At 48.5% G+C, this 19,746-nt stretch overlaps 1 protein-coding gene across 7 annotated transcripts in view; it reads left to right on the plus strand.

Moving 5' to 3' along the window:
- Positions 1-16,015, plus strand: part of RABL2B (RAB, member of RAS oncogene family like 2B) — a 53,513-nt gene extending 37,498 nt beyond the window's left edge. For 5 of the 7 annotated variants that reach the window (XM_045293304.1, XM_045293315.1, XM_045293317.1 and 2 more), the window contains 7 exons: positions 5,755-5,784; positions 6,482-6,561; positions 7,539-7,618; positions 14,401-14,512; positions 14,724-14,821; positions 15,076-15,159; positions 15,247-16,015. In XM_045293304.1, coding sequence (XP_045149239.1) covers positions 5,755-5,784; positions 6,482-6,561; positions 7,539-7,618; positions 14,401-14,512; positions 14,724-14,821; positions 15,076-15,159; positions 15,247-15,327 — 565 coding nt within the window. In that variant the 3' untranslated portion in view covers positions 15,328-16,015. The remainder of the gene's footprint in view (positions 1-5,754; positions 5,785-6,481; positions 6,562-7,538; positions 7,619-14,400; positions 14,513-14,723; positions 14,822-15,075; positions 15,160-15,246) is intronic. The other 2 variants (XM_045293310.1, XM_045293307.1) reach the window with 2 other exon arrangements.
- Positions 16,016-19,746: the final 3,731 nt, after the last annotated feature.

Raw genomic sequence — 19,746 nt, forward strand, 5'->3', positions numbered from 1 at the left:
GGTTGCCTTGACCTTGGTCACTCCCTACTAGTCCTCCCGTCCCCTCCCTACATTTGATTTCTTGACTGCTATTTCCATGAGCATTAATTCTGGGTCTGAGTAAAAGGAAACTGTTCACCACTGCCATCTTTTCTCCCTCCATCATGATGTTGCCTGTTGGTTCAGTTGTGAGGATTTGTTTTCTTTAGCCTGCGTTGTAATCTTCATCAGTAAGTGCTTCATCTCCATACCACTTTCAGTAAGTGGAGTTGTGCATCCGCATCCCAAGGTTGTTAGTAAGTCTTCCTCCAATCCTGATGCCCCGTCTTCTTGATAGAGCATACCTTCACAGATTATTTGCTCAGCGTACAGAGTGATTGATGATTAAGATGAGTGGATACAACACAGATACACATCTTTCTTGATTTTAAACCCTGTAATACCCCCCTTGCTCTATTAGAATGACTGCTTTTTGGTCTGTGTTAGGTTTTGCATGACTCTAGTGAAGTGTTCTAGCAATATTATGCATACTTTGTCCTGATATGTGGTCAAATTCCTTCTCAGAGTCAATAAAATGTGATTCTGATATTCTCTGCTGTCAGCCAAGATCCATATGATGTCAGCCTTAATTTCCTTTGTTCCACCTCCTCTTCTGAATCTAGCTTACATTTCTATAGCAGCTCCCTGTCGATATATTGCTGCAACTATTGTGGGATGATCTTCAGCATAATTTTACTTGCATGTGATATTAATGCTATTGTTCGGTAATTTTCACATTGTTAGGTCACCTTTCTTTGGAATGGGCACAAATATGGGTCCTTTCTGTTTCGGTGGCAAGTTTTTGGCATAGATGAGCGAGGGCTTTCAGGGCTGTTTCAGTTTTTTGAGGGTACACTGGCTTCATAACGCTTGGGAAGTTGCTCCTCTTGTATATTTAGGAGACTATAAAATTGATATTTAATTCTTTAATGTTTAGTAGAATTCTTTCATGAGAGCATGTGGGCTTGAGGATTTCTTCTTGAGGCGTCTTTTAGTTAGGAAATGTCCTTAGTAGTTGATTTTTCAAAAAGCCAGACTCACTACCATTGAGTTGTTTATTACTCATAACATCCTGATGGTATAGTGGTTATCAGTTGGCCTGCTAACCAGAAGGTCAGCAGTTCGAAACAAGCATCCACTCCACAGGAGAAGGACAAGGCTTTCCACTCCTATAAAGAGTTATAGTCTTCAGGAAAGGAGGGGAAAAATGAGAAGCTGATACCAAGGGCTCAGGTAGAAAGAAAATGTTTTGAAAATGATGGCAACAAGTGGACTTGACACAATGGATGGATGTATAGATTGTGATGAGTTTGTGATACGAGCCCCCAATAAGATGATTTTTTTTTTTTTAAAAGGTACACTCTTAGAAACCTTCAGGGGCAGTTCTACTCTGCCCAATAGGGTCACTATGATAAATAGTTATAGGGACATTCAAATGACCTGTTCTGACAGTGGGTGAGTTGAGATAGTCTGAGCTTTTCAAGGAAACGGTCCATTTCATTTTTGTTGTCAAATGTTCAAAGGAAGGTCAAAATATAGAAAAACTCCCATTGTCTTCTAATTCCATTTTTCCATGAGCTTTCTGAAGTTCCTTCATGTGTGATCATCCCTACATCCTTTTGATGTCTGTAGGATCTGTTGTGACACATTTCATTCTTGACCATGGTGATTTGTGCTCTTCTCCTCTGTCAGCCTGCCTGAAGCTGTGACCATTTGGTTGCTCTTTTAAAGCAATTGCTCTTAGGTTTTCTTTTTGTTTTGTTGCTTTTATTTTTTAATTTCTTTAATTAAATCAAATAAAAATACGAGCCCCCAATAAGATGATATATTTTTTAATTTAATTAAAATTAAAAAATTTTTCTTTTTCGACTGTACGCATTCAATGCCGTGCATTTCTTTTGCACCGAGTTGAAAAGCTCAGACTATCTCAACTCACCCACTGTCAGAACAGGTCATTTGAATGTCCCTATAACTATTTTATCATAGTGACCCTATTGGGCAGAGTAGAACTGCCCCTGAAGGTTTCTAAGAGTGTACCTTTTTAAAAAAAAATTTATTTTTTAATTTTAATTTAAATTAAATTTAAATTTAATATTTAATTATTTTTTAAATTTAATTTATTTGATTTCTGTTCTTTACTGTTTCTTCCCTTTTACTTGCATTTGGACTTCGTTGTACTTCTTTTCTGAAATCCCTGGGAGCAGGAGCTCAGATGATAGCCCGAGGCTTTTTCTTTTTCGACTGTACGCATTCAATGCCGTGCATTTCTTTTGCACCGAGTCACCTATTTTGACATTCTTTGCTGAGTTGTATTTTCATTTTGGTTCAGTTCAGTTTTTTTTCCTTTTGAGAGTTCCTTACTGGCACATAGTTCAGAAGTGTGTTGTTTCATTCCCAAATGTTTGGAAATTGTCCTGTTACCTTCTCCTGCTGATGGCGTTTCATTCCACGATGGTCACAGACGACTGCACTCTGCTCTGTGGCCTCACTCAAAGGTTTTCTTTTGATGTGTGCCATCTTGGACTATGTTCCGAAGGCGTTTGGAAAGAACACGTACTGCACTGTTGCTGGGCAGAGCTGTCTAAAACTGCCTGCCAGATCCCCTTTGTCGCTGGATTTCTGCTTCTTGTCAGTTGTTGCGAGAGTTGCTGTGGACTCTGATTTGTTTGCTTCTTCTTTCCACTCCACCCGTTTGCTTCCGACTATTTGACAGCTTTGGTTGTGTGGAGCGGGATCTTTGGGTGGGATGGGTGTGTATGAATGTTTTGGTGGGGTAGCCCTTTTATCACTATGTCATGCCCCACTCTTGTTGATGGTAATTTTCTTCATTTGAAGTCACCCTACCTGATAGTAATATGCCCACTTTTGCTTTTATTTTCATTGTTCGCATGACCTTTTCCCGTCTTTTTAAATAACCATCCTCTTTCTCTTTTAGTGAGTTTCTTGTTGTCAGCATATAGTTGGATGATTTTAAAAATATATATATTCTTCTCACCTCTGTCTTGTATATGGTGTCTTTAAACACTTTCAATGTGTAATTAATATTTGTTAGGGCTTAAACCTGCCATTCCATTTTTGGCTTTCTGTTGACGGTTTTTTGCCTTTCCTGAAGGGTTACTTGAACAATTTTGGACTTCCATTATGATTTATCTGTAGTGTTGTTGCATGTCCCCCCACCCCCGGTTAATTACTTTTAAAATTAACTTCCGTAGCAGTTGTTGAGTTGTTGCTGTAGAGTCGATCTCTACTCGTGGGGACCCCGGGTGTGCACGTGGTTTCTCAGACACAGATTGCTGGGCTTGCCTCCGAGACCCCTCTGAGCAGGTCTGAACCAGCGGTCTTTGGTGAGCAGTCCGGCAGTTAGCCATGTGCCTACTGCCTCGCATAGGTACCACTTTCCCAGCAGGGGGTGGCCTTTACCACTGGGATGACTGTAGACTATGTCCCCACGACCACCACCACCGCCCCACTCCCCCGGCATCCTCACACCCTCCCTGCTTAAAGGCAGAAGTGTTTTCTCTATAAACATTGAGAGTCCCATCAGACAGCATTATAATGTTTACACAATTTAAAACTCAGGAGGAGAATAAAGTTTATTATGTTTGCATTTCTTCTTCCTTACCTCCTCCTCTTGTCCTTATGACGTGAAATCCAAGGTTTCTGCTTTTATCACTTTCTCTCTCTTCAGAGGGTTGAAACATCTGCCGGAGGCAGCTTCTCTTCGAGTTTCTTCGTACAGCGATGAGTCCTGGCTGTTCTTTGTCCTTGAGAATCGGGTGACACTGCTTTCTGGTGATCAGCCGACTGATTCAGGGTGTTTTCCTTGCTGGGATGGTTCTGGGTTTACCTCTGGCTCTCTGTTCATGTCTTTGGCCATGGTTTTGTGTCAGCCACATGGTTTCTTCCAGTACTTTTCCAGCCCAGCTTTCTTTTTCCTCTGCTTCACAAATGTCACCCAACTTGTGTGGGTGACATTGTGACTGTTGCACATGTTGGGCATTTCACTCCTGAGCGCAATGATGCTTCTCTGCCTCCTGCACCTTCTTCTGACCCCACTTGGCAAGGCTTTCCTTTGGCTCGTTGCATCTGAAGTCCTAAAATTGCCTTGGGATTCTTCACTGCACCTTGTTTACACCCCTTGTCCTCAGCAGCCGGTCGCTCATCAGGCTGCTTCTGAGGCCACGTGCTTCGGGGTCTGTCCCGGCTCCATGTCGTCATCCCTGGATTGCATTCTCAGTCAGCTTCAGATTGTCCTGGTTCTGTTAAAATGGGAATATGTTTCGAGCATTGTGTGTGGAGGCTCCAGTCTTCTTTAAACCTTCTGTTTTCAAGAGCTTCCTGTGATGCCACTCCAGCAGGGAAGGGGTGGATGTTGCCACAGGTCAGTTTCTGGGGCCGGTTGCAGTGTGGTACTACAAGCGGGCTCTGGGACGCAGCTGTTCCAAGGCAGTGTCACACCATGTCACTTCTCCTCTTATAGGGACACCCACCAAGCTGGATTAGGGCCCACCTTGTGCCAGTGTAAACTCATTACCCCAGCAGCACCCTGTTCACAGGCATGGTGGACGCATCTCTCTGGAGGACACAATTGCACAAGATAGAAGTCTGTCTCCCTCTGACACCAGGCGGGAGGGCTCTTGTCAACAGCACATAAGGGGCAGTTCTGGCTCCCTACTTGAAGCACCTGTGGCACCTGCCTCACCAGGTTGGAAGGATGCAGGCTCCCCATTCAGCTCTTGCTCCTGGACTTGGGAAAGGGAGCTCTGTTTGCTGTGGGCTGTGGCTCGCAGCCCCTCGATGGCTGCCCTTCCCATCGGGGGTCAGCTTCCTACTCCCTGTGCAAGACTCACAGCCATGCCGTCCTCAGGCCCTCAGAACCTTTCTGGTCAGCCACCTCCATTTGCAGAGGCTTCTTACATTTGCTTATACTTAATACCCAGGCTTTCCGTTGTCCTCAGGCAGGAAAGATGGAAAAGGATGTCTCCTCCGTTTTCCCAGAAGTGCCGAATGACTTGAACACTATCCTACCCAGAAGATATCTCATCTCCTTCCACTGTCTCCTAACTGGCAGTTATCTGGGAATGGGTGTGATTATCTGATTGTTGTGCATTTTGAAAATTGGGGCTGGAGGAAACGTGGTTGTGCTTTTTATTTGCAGCATAATTTTGTAGTCAGAGGATGTGATTGTGAGGTTGTGTTTGGGACGAGGGGACTGTTTGTCCAGTTGGGGGGCAGTGGTTTTGTGGGCAGAGAAGAGCACATATTCCTACTGGACCCAGGGTTACAGCATGTCTGTTCCCTGTGTTCAAACACTGATGGAGCCGTGTGTGGCTGCAGGTGCTGGGAGCCAAGCCATGCCAAACGGAGTGTTTCCCATTGGGCCTGCAGCCAGGGGGCCTGAGAGGATGGGGTGGGGGGTGAGGGTGGGTGATGGCCGCACAGTGACCTGAAGGAGGTGAGAGGACACTGCCACCTGTAGAGTACCAGTCAGGGACCAGATGTGAGGCTTCATACCGGTCCAGTGTGGGGGGGGTGTGGTGCAGACAGGTGGCCAAGCCCAGGGGCCAGAGGCCTGTGTCTCTTCAGTAGTGATTGGGTGATGGCTCCCAGCAGCCCCACCCAAGCAGGTGATGAGCCGAGGTGTGGTCGGGGCCTCTGTGGCAGTGCCAGGGGTGGGCAGGGGGGCACTGGACCCTCAGGGGGGCACTGGCTGATCACTCCCCTTCCCCCTTGCAGACTCATGGAGCGATTCCTCATGGATGGATTGTATCCTTCAAGATGTGGCACTGTTCCTGGAGCCTGCCTGTCTCCAGGCCCATCCCCAGCTGTCCCTCCCATAAAAACAAGTGAGAAGTGCCGGAGTGTGTGCTTAGGGGCACATGTGTGCAGATTAGGGCTGGCAGGGCCGACCTGACCAGTGTCACAAGGTGGGACCCAGGGACACCCTTCCCCCGCCACCCCCCAGGAACCCCTTGACCTTGGACAAGTCACTTAGTCTCTCTGAGCCTCCGTTTCCTGGTTTCCTTATCTCGAAGGCTGAGACCTGCCTCCTTCACAGGAGTCGTCACCAACCTCCAGGCTCTGGCCAGCGGCCTCTCAGACAGTGTCAGCCCCTCTATCCCTCAGGTTGGCCTCTTGGCCCTAGGGCAGGACCCTGCTCTGCCCCACCCAGGCTTTTCTCGGCTGAAGGAGATGTGGTTCCCGTGCATCTTTCCAGCTCCAAGATAGGATTCATGAGTGTCTCTGGAAAATTCCACACCCGGTTTTTACTTGGCCCTGACACCTGGGCCCTCCGTGGCCCTTCCCTGGGACCCTCTGCAGAGCTTCCCCTGGGGAGTGGCCACTCCCTGTCCTCAGGGCACCTGGCCACAGCACTCCCTCAGTTCCAGGGTCATGCGTACAGTGTACTCATTTAGGGCCTTTCCCTCTGTCTTGTGTGTCCGGCTCCTTGACCTGCCTGCAGCCAGCCCCAGCAGCTGTCCACGTACGCCCTAACCCTGTACAAGCACACGGCCACAGTCGATGACAAGACTGTCCTTGTGGGTAAGCAGCCCCCTGGGAAAGGTGGGCTGAGAGGTGGGCATAAGAGAGGAGAGAGGACAGGAGAGGACCACAGGAGAAAAGGAGAGCCCAGGGAAGGGGTCGGGGATTGGTAGGGTGGGCTTGGAGGCCTGGGGGTGGGGGTGGGGCCAGTGTGGAGCCTGCGGGACAGAAGGCAGAAGTCAGAGGGAAGATAAGCACAGAGTTTCAGGAAAGCAACTGTCCCAAGGCTTGGGGTTCAGATTCAGCTGATGTAAGGAAATAGCCAATGTGTCCTTTCCCATGGGGTGCAAGCGCGTGCGTGCATGTGTATACACACACACACACACACACACACACACACACACACACACACACGAGGGCCTTCAGAAAGTCATGGAAAAATGGGAGCGAAAGACAGTGGCAAGTGAAAGTCTTTTTGTACCTGTGCACACAACTGCCATGTGCATCCACTGTACATCTGTGTGTGTGCTTGTGACTGTTTCTGTGTGAACCTAGTAAGGAGACACGGCAGTACTAAATGTCTGTGCACTCCATAAGATCTCTGAAGCAGAACTTGATGGAACAAAGAAATGGGCAGATCCATGTACTCCCCGGTATTGACGGGTCTGTGCACACACAAGTACACACGCCCTCCCAATGCACTGACCGGTCTGTGTACACATACACTCCCTCTGCATTGACGGGTCTGAACCAGAACACACATGTGCACACATACTACCCTGGCATTGATGAGTCTGCACAGGTACACACAATTGCATACACACACTTCTGTGGTATTGACAGATTTGCATAGGCACACACAGATGAACGTGGGCACACATACAGAAGAATGTGCACTTAGCAGCTCTCTTGCCCCTGGCCCCACAGGCAGGGACACCATATTGCTATGCCTCTGGCCTTCCCCACACACATCCGGCTGATGTTGCTGCGCAAGTGCCCCGATTCTCTGGATAGTCACAGCTGTGTCTCTCTTGCAGATTTTTGGGACACAGCAGGCCAGGAGCGGTTCCAGAGCATGCATGCCTCCTACTACCACAAGGCCCACGCCTGCATCATGGTACAAAGGCACATGAGGTTGGGAGCTGGGGCGGTACGGTTCGGCCTCTGGGGCATGTTCAAACCACAGGTGTTCCCCAGAGCTCCTGGGTGAGGCTCTTGCCCTCTGACCTTCCCTGGATTGCCCAGTGCAGAACCACAGAAGTACATTCTAGCAGGTGGCCAAGATAAGGGCTTTCATACAGGTGGGCACATGCTGAGACCCACCTGACAGCTCTGGTGTGGTGGATTGAATTGGGTCTCCCAGAAAGATGTGTCAACTTGGCTAGAACATAATTCCCAGTAGTTTGTAATTATCGCATTTTTGTGACCTGATGTAATTCCCCACCATTTTGTGTGGTATCATGTAACTGTCTTCCATTTATGTGTTGCATATCCTAAAATATCTATGAGTCAGAATTAGGGTGGAGTGAATCTTGAGTTTTGCCATCTTCAGTCACTCCTTGGCTTGAGTCACATCTTTCGTCTTACAAGAGATCAGAGATAGAAGCCAGGAGAAATGGAAGGACCCACGGCTACCAAAAAAGAAGACCTGGGAGCAGAGTACACCACCCTCTGCACCCACAGCCTCTGCCCTGAGAGCCACCAAGGCAAGGGAAGGTTCACCAAGATGCTTTAAGGAACACCAGACCCACACATGCCAACAAGAGACAAGGACCTCCCGGGAATAGCAGAGGGGAAAAGCCTTCTCTTAGGTCAGCACGCTGAATTCTGGTTCCCTGCCTTCTAAACTGTGAGAAAAACAGATGTCTCTGTATTACAGTCATCCACTTGTGGTGTTTCTGTTGTGACAGCCCTAAATAACGAAGACAGAATTTGGTAACAGAAGTATAGAATGCTGCTCTAACAGATACTTGAAACGTGGAGATGGTTTATGAATTGGGTAATGGGCAAAGACTGGACATTTTAAGGTGCCTCATATTAAAAGCCTTGATTGCTTTGAAGAGACTGTTGGCATAATTACAGTTCTGGTGAGGCGTTTAAATAAATTATGAACATGTGGTTTAAACGATGGAGGAAGGGCTTGTTTTTTGTGTAGTGTGAAGTAACTCCTTTGCCGGTGTTCAGATGTTTGGTGGAAGGTAGAACGTGTCAGTGATAAGCTGGGGTGTCTGGCTAATGAGACGTCTAAGCAGGCTTCCACAGTGGCTGTCATTGCTCTTCGCTGCTGACAGTGGAGTATGAGACAGAGGCGTTGGACTTAAATGAACTGTGCAAAATGGAAACAAAATGTAAAGATTTGGAAAATTCTCCTGTGGCTGATGGATCTGACCAAGCACTGCAGCAGAAAAGCCATCCGTTATCCTGGAGGAGACAGAGGAAGAACAAAAGGGAAGGGTGCTGTCTGTCCCTTGGGATTCCACAGGCAGCAAACAGTCACAAGAGCCACCTCTTTGAGGTGCTTCCCCCCACAAAAAGAAAGGGACCATTTTCTGGGCAGCTCCGAGATCAGAACTGTTGGAAGGAGCATAGAAAGTAGAGCTACTTTGGTCTCAGGGTGGGGGCCACAGCCTCCTAGGTTTCAAAACTTGGATCTTCACGAACTCACTTCCAGAGTCCTGGACTGCCGTTAAGATCTGCCAGGAGCGTGGGACCACCGTCTAGAGCAGAGGGGGCAGGGGTGAAAGAAAAGGACCTGTGAGGCTGGGGGGATGGGATCGTCACTTACATAGGGTAGGAGGATAGGGGCCACCTGAACCTGAATAAGCAGACTTGCTATGCAGTGGGTGTGTAAGGCAAAGCTGAAGCCCAACACCACAGGATTTCCACTCATACCAGAAGTATAACCAACACCCAGAGTCTGGAAGGCAGAGTCACTGCCCAGAAGGTCTCAGACTACATCTTGTGAGAAGAGAGTGTAAAAGCTCAACATCAGTAACCAAAACAAGACCAGAGGCTGACTGGAAATGACCACCAATTGCTCATAAGTACCTTAGATTGAAGTTGTTTGTAAGCCACTGGACATCCCCTTACAGAGGGGTCTCAGGGAGGAGACGAGCCAGTCAGGGTGCGATGTAGCAACGATGAAACATACAACTTTCCTCTAGTTCCTAAATGCTTCCTCCTACCCCACTATCATGATCCCAGTTCTACTTTACAAGTCTGGCTAGACCAGAGGATGTACACTGGTACAGATAGGAACCGGAAACACAGGGAATCCAGGACGGATGATCCCTTCAGAACCAGTGGTGGGAGTGGCGATACAGGGAGGGTGGGTTGGAAAGGGGAAACCGATTACAAGGATCTACATGTGACCTCCTCCCTGGGGGATGGACAACAGAGAAGTGGGCGAAGGGAGACGTCGGACAGAGCAAGATATGACAAAATAATAATTTATAAATTATCAAGGGTTCATGAGGGAGGGGGAGCCGGGGAGGGAGGGGAAAAATGAGGAGCTGATGCCAGGGGCTTAAGTGGAGAGCAAATGTTTTGAGAATGATGAGGGCAATGAATGTACAAATGTGCTTTCCACAATTGATGTATGTATGGATTGTGATAAGAGTTGTATGAGCCCCTAATAAAACAATAAAAAAAAGAATATATAACAACAACAAAATAAAAAGGGGGGGGGAACCCTTCATTTACAAAGAACTACTGTAAGAATAGATTTGACTCACTGAGTACTAATGGCAGAAGGCTTGATGAGCTGTGGATGGCATCAAGAATGTCACACATGAAAAAAGCAAAAGGCCATTACACAGGCAAGAAATAAATTATCAGAATGAATGTCAGAAGAGACTCGAACACTTGCTCTTGAAGGTAGAGTAGCTAAAACAAATGGAAGAAACGATAATGTCAAATAGCTGAACAGAAAATGTCAAAGGGCAGCTTGAGAAGACCAAAAATATTATATAATAAGATGTGCAAAGACCCAGAGTTAGAAAACAAAGAGGAAGAATATGCTCAGCACATCTTAAGCAGACAGAACTGAAAAGAAATTCAGTCCTTGAGTCGCAATATTAAAAGATTCTAAGGGCAAAATATTGAATAATGCAGGAAGCATCAAAAGAAAATAGAAAAAATACAGAGTCACTGTTCAAAAAAAGCGCTAGTACACATTCCACCATTTCAAGAGGTAGCATATGATCAAGAACCAGTGATACGGAAGGGAGAAGTGGCATTGAAGACATTGGTGACAAACTGCGTGCTACTGGAATTGACAGAGTACCACTGAAAGCACTGGAGGGACCCATTCACCTGTGCCAGGAAATTTAGGAAACAGCTTCCTGGCCAAGAAACTGGAAGAGGATTGTGTCATTTTACCATATCTCTTGAGTCTATATGCTGAACAGATAATCTGAACAGCTAGACTATATTAAGAAGAACACTGGCATCAGGACTGGAGGAAGGCTTATTAGCCACCTCCAATATGCAGATGACATAATCTTGCTTGCTGATGAAGATCAAGGATTTCAGCCTTCAGTGTGGATTAAAACTCAGTGTAAAGAAAGCCAAAATTCTCACAACTGGACCAATAGGAGAAAACATTGAAGTTGTCAAAGCTGGTATCTTGCTTAGACCCATAGTCAATGCTCATAGAAGCAGGAGCCTAGAAAGTGAATGCTTGTAGTTTGGGCAAATCTGCACAAGATCTCTTTAAAGTGTTGAAAAACAAGGGGACCCTGAGGACCAAGGTGTACTTGACCCAACAATGATCTTTTCAGTCACTACAAGCCTGTGAAAGTTGGACATCGAATAAGACCAAAGAATTGATGCATTTAAATTGTGATACTACTGGTGGAGACTACTGAAAATTTCATGAACTGCCAAAAGAACAAACAAATCTGTCCTGGAAAAGGTACAGCCAGAATGCTTCTTGTAAGCAAGGATGGCGAGACTTTGTCTTATGGACTTTGAACATGTTATGAGGAAAAGTCTTTCCTCATGCTTGGTAAAGTGGAGGGCTACTGGAGAAAAAAGGAAGATCTTCAACAAGATGGATCGACACAGTGGTTACACAATGGGTTCCCACATCACAATTATTAGGCTGGCGCTGACCAGCCAGTGTTTTGCTATATAGTACATGGTTCCTAACAACAACAGAGGGAGGGGTGTTATGGGTTAAATTTTGACCCCTCTCCCCAAATAGACCAATTTGGCTAGTTCAGGAGTCCCAATAATATGTAATATTCTCCATTGTATATGTTACAAAACCCCAAACCTCTATGAGGCGGCTGAGACACCCCTTGAGTTGCAGCACCTTACTCAAGCCATACCTTGCTTGAGACACTTTTGTCTTTGAAGAGAGAGAAACAGAGAAGAGAAGGCGCTCACTATTACCAAGAAGAAAGAGCCAGGAGTTTCAATGAGCATGTTCTTTGAGTCTGGGGTCCTTGTACTGTTGCCAAGACAGACACATGGAGACTTCCAAAGAACGTCAACAAGTTGGCCGGGCCTCAGTCAGTGCCTCTGGAGCCTGACTCGCTTCCATTCCGAGAACACTTGGTGCCCAGCTTCCAGGTGCTGATGGTAAAGGTTCTCTGAGCTTCAGCCCCCTACCCCCCACACACACCCAGCAGCCAGCAGGTGGAGCCTCTTCCTGGCGAAGCACCAGGTGCCTCCTTCAGGTACTTGGCGTGAGGTAGCGTTTTTAAGTGCATGGGAAGCTTGAGTCAGGAGTCTTTCTGCTCCACGCAGGCTGGGGGACGTCTTGTGGGACTGGGTGCCTTTCAGGAGCCTGACTGGGACCTTCTCAGAACCACTCCGAGAACAGCATACAACAGCTGTGCCCATTCTGGAAGTCATAGGGCTATTTGCTCAGGCAGCTCCTCAAATACCAGTCACACTCTCTCCCAGCGGTGCACTCTGCCAGGCCTGCTCAGAGCTACGAGCGCTGAGATCCCATGGAGACAGCTCAGATTGGCTCACACATGGCTCGATCTAGGCGCGGGGATGAGACACCTCTGTGGAAGCCACAGTGGAAACAGGACAGGACTGCTCTCCTCCCAAGGGAGACCTCCCCTGAAGCTCAGGGATGTCAGTCCTGGAGTTGTGAGCACCCTAGGCGAGGAGGCTTGGAGCATCTACCACTATGAAGGGACCCCAGGATTGGACAGAAGAGGGGATGATAAAGTGACTGTGTGGGCAGGTTTCCTTGCAAGCACACCTCACAAGGCACCCTCACAGGTCTAGGATGGCATGGGCCTTCACAGACACTGGGCCCCCAACCCTGGGCCTAGACTTCAGTGGTCCCAAGAAGGGGCCGGCGTTACATCAGGCCGATGGTGGCCTTCTGGGCCACTCACCATCTGTGATGGTTAGGGATTATGCCAAGTAGGCTACTCCTGGGTAAGGTAGGGGTGGAGCTCAAGCTATCGATTGTGTCACAGCCTGATGACACCTCCTTGGTTTCATAAGCTTTTTTTTTTTTTTATGAGAGAGAGAGAGAGACCAAGCAGAGTCAAATCTTTGGCCCTTCACCTTCTACCAAAGCTGGATCTTGTGTCTACTTCCTCGGTCCCTCGGTCTCTTGCTGTGTCACCTGCCGATTCCAGGAAATGACTACCAACAGTGGATTCGTCCGGCTGACCTCAGACCTCTGCACCCCCCAGCCTGTACCCCCTGCTGACTCTGCTTCCTCATCCTGCTGTTACCCAGCTTCCATGAGTCAGGAGAAGCCTGATTTGGAGCAGACTGGACTGACCTATGTCTACACGGTGTAAGGCATTTCTTGATCAAAAGCTTTCTGTATATGGCACATGCATCACTGGTTTTGCTTCTCTGGAGACCCTGCCCTGACACACCACCTAGGTGGACAGGTCCTGGAGCAGTAGCCCATGCCTCCTAAGGGTCATGCAGATCGGGGTTTGGTATCTTTGCCTTTGAGGACCATCAGGCTATACTTCTTCCACGCCAGATTGGGTTCTTCTTTTTAGCCGCCTGCGGTTCTTTCATTGTTCATCACAACACCAAATTCAAATGGATTGATTCTTCTTCAGTCCTCCTTAGTCACTGTTCAACTTCCTCAAGCATATGTGGCAATTGAAAATACCACGGTACAACTTTGCCCTCAAAGTGACATCCTTGCTCTTCAACACAGATTTGCCCAGTGCCAATGTGTCATTTGATTTCTTGACTCCTGCTTCCATGATCATTGATCGTGGATTCAAGCCAAATGAAGTCCTTAACAATTTCAGTCTTGTCTCTGTTTACCATGGTGCTATTAGACCAGGATTAAAACAAGATGATTACAATTAGGGCTGTAATCACTGCCATCAAGTTCAACAGACGCACAAGACCCTGTATACAACAGAACAAAGTGCTGTTGCCAGCATGTTCAGGTTCATTCCTGTGGCTCTAGTGCCAGTCCACCTCATCAAGGGCCCCTCTAGCCAACGATGGTGTGCCCAAGTAAGGCAAGTCAACGTTCTGTTGGGACTCATTTTCAGAAGTAGACCCCCAGGCCTTTCTCTGTCGTCCGTCTCAGTCTGAAAGCTCTGGTAGTGCCCATCCACCATGAGTTACCCTGTTGGTTTTTGAAGTGCCGGTGGCCTAGCTTCCAGCATTACCACAACATGTCGACCACCACAGTCACAGAAACTGACAGATGGATGGTGGAAAGCAGGCTATTTTGTACAATGGACACTGGCTAAAGCAGGTGCTTATGATGAATAGAAAGAGGAGAAAGGAGCTGAAAGAGTCATCTTCGCATCCTTGGCTTCAGGCGGCACAGCCTCTGGCCGGGGTTGCATCGTCCAGCGGGGGCCAGGCCACCCCAGCCTGCCAGGACGCAGGTGGCGTGCCGGGACACGAGACACTGAGCCCTGCCTCTCCTCCCTGCAGGTGTTCGATGTGCAGAGGAAGGTCACTTACAAGAACCTGAGCACCTGGTACACGGAGCTTCGGACCTTCAGACCAGAGATCCCCTGCATTGTAGTGGCCAATAAGATTGATGGTAGGCACTCAGAACCCCGATATAGCCCTCCACTCATGGATGGTGTGCCTTCGACGGCCTGCCCCTTCCCAAGAGATGGCCTGCCTTTGTCCACAAAGGCTCCTTGCTGGAGTGATCCAGTTTCCTAGCCCCTTCCCCGCCCCCCCACCCCCACCCCACCACAGCCTCCCCTTTCCCATAAGATGAGCCATGTCCTCCCTCGTCTCTGCAGCAGATATCAAGGTCACCCAGAAAAGCTTCAATTTTGCCAGGAAGCTCTCCCTACCCCTGTACTTTGTCTCAGCTGCCGACGGGACCAACGTGGTGAAGGTAAGGCTGCATGGTATCCAGGGGTGGGAGCTGGTGAGGTGGTCAGGCAACCTTGGAGAGGAGGGGCAGAGGAAGAGGAGGGCAGTGGAGACAGAAGAAGGAGAGGATGGGTTGGGAGGCACAGAGGGTTGAGTGGGGATGATGTTGGAGGGTGGAGCCCTATGGGTGGGGCCAGTGGTGAAAGGGGTGGCAGGGAGGCCGGGTCACACCCAGCCACTGCCAAGTCACCCTCTCCTGTCCCCTGCCTGCCCCAGCTCTTCAACGATGCGATTCGATTGGCTGTGTCCTACAAACAGAATTCGCGGGACTTCATGGACGAGGTTTTGCAGGAACTGGAGGTGGGGTGAGGGGAACCGAGGGCGGGTCCTCCCTACTTTTGTGACTCCTGCGGCCAGAGCCCGCCTCACCTGCTCTCTTCCCCATAGAACTTCGAGCTGGAGCAGGAGGAGGAGGATGTGCCCGGCCAGGGTCTGCAGAGCAGCCCCAAGAGCACTCCCCAGTCCTGAGCCCAGTGACCTAGAGGCAGCGGGGCGGGGCGGGGCGGCCCTGGCACACGCAGCACCTCGCCTCCCTCCCACTGCTGGGACAGGCCTGGGGCTGGCACCATCAAACCCCTGGGCAGGTGCAAGGGCCTGCAACAGGCAGAGGAGTCGGAGTGGGGGCATGGCCAGGTGTCACTAAGCCAGCCTCCCCTGCCTGCCTTGCTTACCTACCCAAGGTGTGACTCCCCCCTGAGCCTGCGCCGCCCACCGCACAGGGCCTGGGAGGCACCAGACCTCCCGCCTCCCTGTGGGCTTCTGAGCAGACTGCTGACCACTCACCGCTTTGTCTCCTGCTCTTTGTGCAACTCCGCTCCGAGGGCGGGCAGGGAGGCGGAGCACAGGAACCTGCCATATTTAATGATGGCGGAGATTGGTCGTAGCCAGCAGCACACCTATACACACCCTCTCCAGGCCAAAGAAATTACCCCAAGAGCAGCCTGCTTCCTGACCCTGTGAGCTGGGGCCTGCCTTCATGCCCCAGGTCTCGTGTGGGTGGACCGGGCTGTTGCGGAGCCACCGCAGGGTGCCTGCCTGCCCTTTCCTCGGGACTCACGGGCACGTTTGTACAACAGTCACACTCCCCATTTGCGTGGTCATTATTTATTGATCTGTATGCCCACTTTTGTACAATAAAGGCCGGATTGCATCACCATGCTGTGTGGACCGTCAGTACAGAACTACCGTGGGCAGGGAGGGAAGCTGGCCACCGCCACCCCTAGTAACGAGGCCACTGCCAGAGGAGAGTGGCTGAGGTCATTTGGGTGGAGTTCAGTATTGATTTAACAAGGGGTCTAATCTTGGGAGCTGAACAACAGCTCTCAATACTGACTGAGAAAGACATTTCGGTTTAAGGAATTTCTCTGGGATCGCATGCAACGGGTGATGTCTGCTCTCAGCACCACTGGCCAAATGGACCATTTGACCTAGATGGCTGCTGGGTTCACCTAATGATTTTTGATTAGGTTCCTAGAGGCAGCACCTGGCAAAGGGTGACTGGGACACTCAGGTCGGAGGGAGCTAAGGAAGTGTGGCCTTGGCTGGAGGCTGTGTGGGGAGGAGCAGAGGGTGGAGGCAGCTCATAGTCCCCAAGGCTTCCATTTACCAAGGACAATTTTCTGGGGAAGTGGGCAGCTCTGCCTTCTTTGCTTCCCAGTTTTCCAGAATATGAAGCCCAAAGTGTCCAGGCAGCAGCTGTAGCTCTATGATCAGTGAAATCCCTGCTGTGTTACTTGGTAGAATTGTGCCCCCTCTGGGGACCAGGACTGCAGCTCAGAGTCTCACATTGCCCAGACAGGAAGCATGGTGCATGTCACTGAGAGTGACGGTTAGCAGGGCCACCTGTGAGGCACAGAATAATGTAATGCTATCTATTTAAGTTGTCCACTGCATCCTGGTGGGTAATGCCCCAGGCTGGCCCCTCAGCTGTGTCTTTTCAGTAGTCCTTTCACTGCTGTCTCAGGGCAGTGGGGTCTGGAGGTACGATGCATGGCTGGGTTAGTGAATCCCATAGGTATGTGCCGACCATTAGACCTCCTCTTTGGTAAAGTAGGTGTCTTTGTAGGAAGTGATATTTGGCCTTTGACCCTCTGGGGAGGTGCTGCTGAAGAAGGAATGGCAAGTGCATGTATCAAATGCGTCTCAATACCAGTTAGCAAGGAGCAGAGCCCTTTCCAGGGTGGAAGGGACAGAAGTAATCAAGTTGCTACCACATGGCCAGTTGGTTTATTCAAAAGATAATAGGGGGCGGCTTTCAAAAATTTGTGGGATTGCAACCATCACCACCACTTTTAAAACATGTTCACCATCTCCCAAAAAAACTTCACCCGCTTGCAGACACTCCCTACCACCCAAGCCGCCCCAACCCTGGGCAAATCCTAATTGCTGTCCACCTCTTGCAGATCTGCCTCTTCTAGGCATTTTTAATTTTTTCAAAGGTCATGGAAATATTCTGTTATCTTTCAATTCCATTTCACCACAAACTTTCTGAAGCCCCTCTGTATAAACCGCTCTATTGTTGCTCTCTGTGGCCAGCACTTGGGACATGTGACAGTGACACTTGGTGGGTGTCCTTGATGAGAGGGAGCCCATGATTCGATGCCTTTGCACAGCTACCTTTTCACCATGTAGTTCCTGATGGGTCAACAAAGGAAACATTGGAATTGTCCAAGCTTTTGTTTTGCTTGGACTCACAATCAATGCTCATGGAAGCAGCAGTTGAGCAATCAAAGGATGCATTGCGTTGTGAAAACCTATTGCACAAGGACCCCTCTGAAGTATTAAGATGTCACTTTGAGGACTAAGTTGATTATGAAACCAAGCCATGGGTTTTTCAATTGATTCATATGCATGGACAATGAATGGGGCAGGTGAAGAAGAATTGATGTATTTGAATTATGATGTTGTTGAAGGATATACCATGGACTACCAAATGAACAAAAAAAATCTGTTAAAAGGATGCTCCTTTGCAGCAAGGATGGTGAGACTTTGTCTCTGTACTTTAGGCATGTGATTAGAAGGGACCAGTCCCTAGAGGAGGATATCATGTTTGGTCAAGAAGGGCAACGAGAAAGAGGAAAGCTGTCGGTGACACGGACGGGCACAGATTGTGGTTGTAGCATGAGAGCTGAAGGGTAGCAGTGACTATGAGAGTGAGGTCAGTGCTCTGTTCTGTTAGGGTTGCTGTGGGTCAGAAGGGACTCGAGCCCCCAACAACAAAATAGCTCTGTGTAGTTACACTCATGAGGCCACTAGACATGCACTGAGGGAGCCAAGGACAGGCCAGCTGGCATCTAATGGCAAGACAGCCTGTCCATCCGACTGTTTGGTGCCTCTTGCACAATGGTGGTCTCAGGAGAGCAGAGATCCTTTTGTGCCTAGGCCCCTCCACTGTCTCTTCTGTAGGCTTTTTTGTACCTGGTCTTCTAAAATTGCTCCTTTCAGGCACCCAACAGTTAGCTAAGTCACCCAACTCTGCTCCTAAGCCTGTGCATGCTCTGATTGATTGTTGCTGTTCGCTGTTGAGTCAGCCTTGACACATGATGGCCTTATTTATACCAGAGCTCAGCACTGGCCGGTCTTGCGCCATCATCATGACTGTTGGTATGTTTGAGTCCATTGCTGCCACTATTGTGTCAGTGTGTCTCCTGGAGGGCTTTCTCTTTCTACCAAAAATGACATCCTCCTATAAAGAGTTACTCTCGGAAACCCAAAAAGGGCAGTTCTACCCTATCTTATAGGGTCGCTATGAATTAGAATTGACTCAATGGCAGTGTTTTGTTTATCTTGTTTCTATCCATTGATCTTCTCTAATTGCATGTATAAAGTAAGGAAGCCAAAGTCTCATGAGATTTGCCTCTAAGGAGCATTCTGTTTCTATTTCTTCTTGCCCCTATCTCAGACCATTTCCCTCCCCGCATATTGTTTCATTGCATGTAGCTCTGCTCATTGGGAGGATTTCCCCTTAGCATTATCACTATCTTTTAGGATTATCCCTAAGTGGGGCCTGGAGAAGAGCACCCATCCATTGTTGACACCTATGTAACAAGTTAACCCAGACCACTGGACCCCCTAAAAATGTTGCTGATAGGGTGGGATCCAAATGTTTGTAAAACTTATCTTCCATCCTCTGGAGTGCATGTATCCAGAGTACTTGACACTTCTTGGTCATCAGGCCCAATTAACGTGAGAGAGAATCAATATAATGGATCAATGTGATGGATATGCTATAGAATATATTAGTATAGTCTTGGATTGATAGAGTTGGTTCTATGTGAATGCAAACAGCTTCTGATATTTTTTCTTGGCAGGTATAGAAAAGGTTGCATTTTTTACAATCACTAATTGCACAACAGGTGTCCATGTTCTGCTAATCAACTCTAAAGACACCACATGCTACACATGGCTGTAATGAAAGCTAATATTTTGCTGAGTTTTTGAGGCCCACTGTAATTCTCTATCCAACCTATTTGTAATGGGGTCAGCCTGGTGAATTAAATGGGGGCATTATGGAGACCTGAATTTGTCAAAGCAATTTATCCCAAAATGTCAATGTTGTTGTTCTTGTTAGGTGCCGTCGAGTGGGTTCTGACCAGTCCTGTGCCATCCTCACAATTGTTCCTGTGCCTGGGTCCATTGTTGCAGCCACTGTGTCAGTCTCCTTGAGGGTCTTTCTCTTTTTTGCTGCCCCGTCCAATTTACCAAGCATGATGCCCAAGGGGCAATTGTCAACCAATTTACAACAAAGGTGCTAAGTTCACTCAATGTGCCAAAGAAGAATGTCTTAAATAAATAGTGCTGGCAAAGTTGGATTCCTATGTGCAGAAGAATGAAACAGGATTCATGCCTCACCTCTCTCTCTCACACACACACACACACACACACACA

Source organism: Echinops telfairi, unplaced genomic scaffold (assembly GCF_000313985.2).
Source record: "Echinops telfairi isolate 266 unplaced genomic scaffold, ASM31398v2 ScPeMD7_2;HRSCAF=8, whole genome shotgun sequence".
NCBI classification, from domain to species: Eukaryota; Metazoa; Chordata; class Mammalia; order Afrosoricida; family Tenrecidae; genus Echinops; species Echinops telfairi.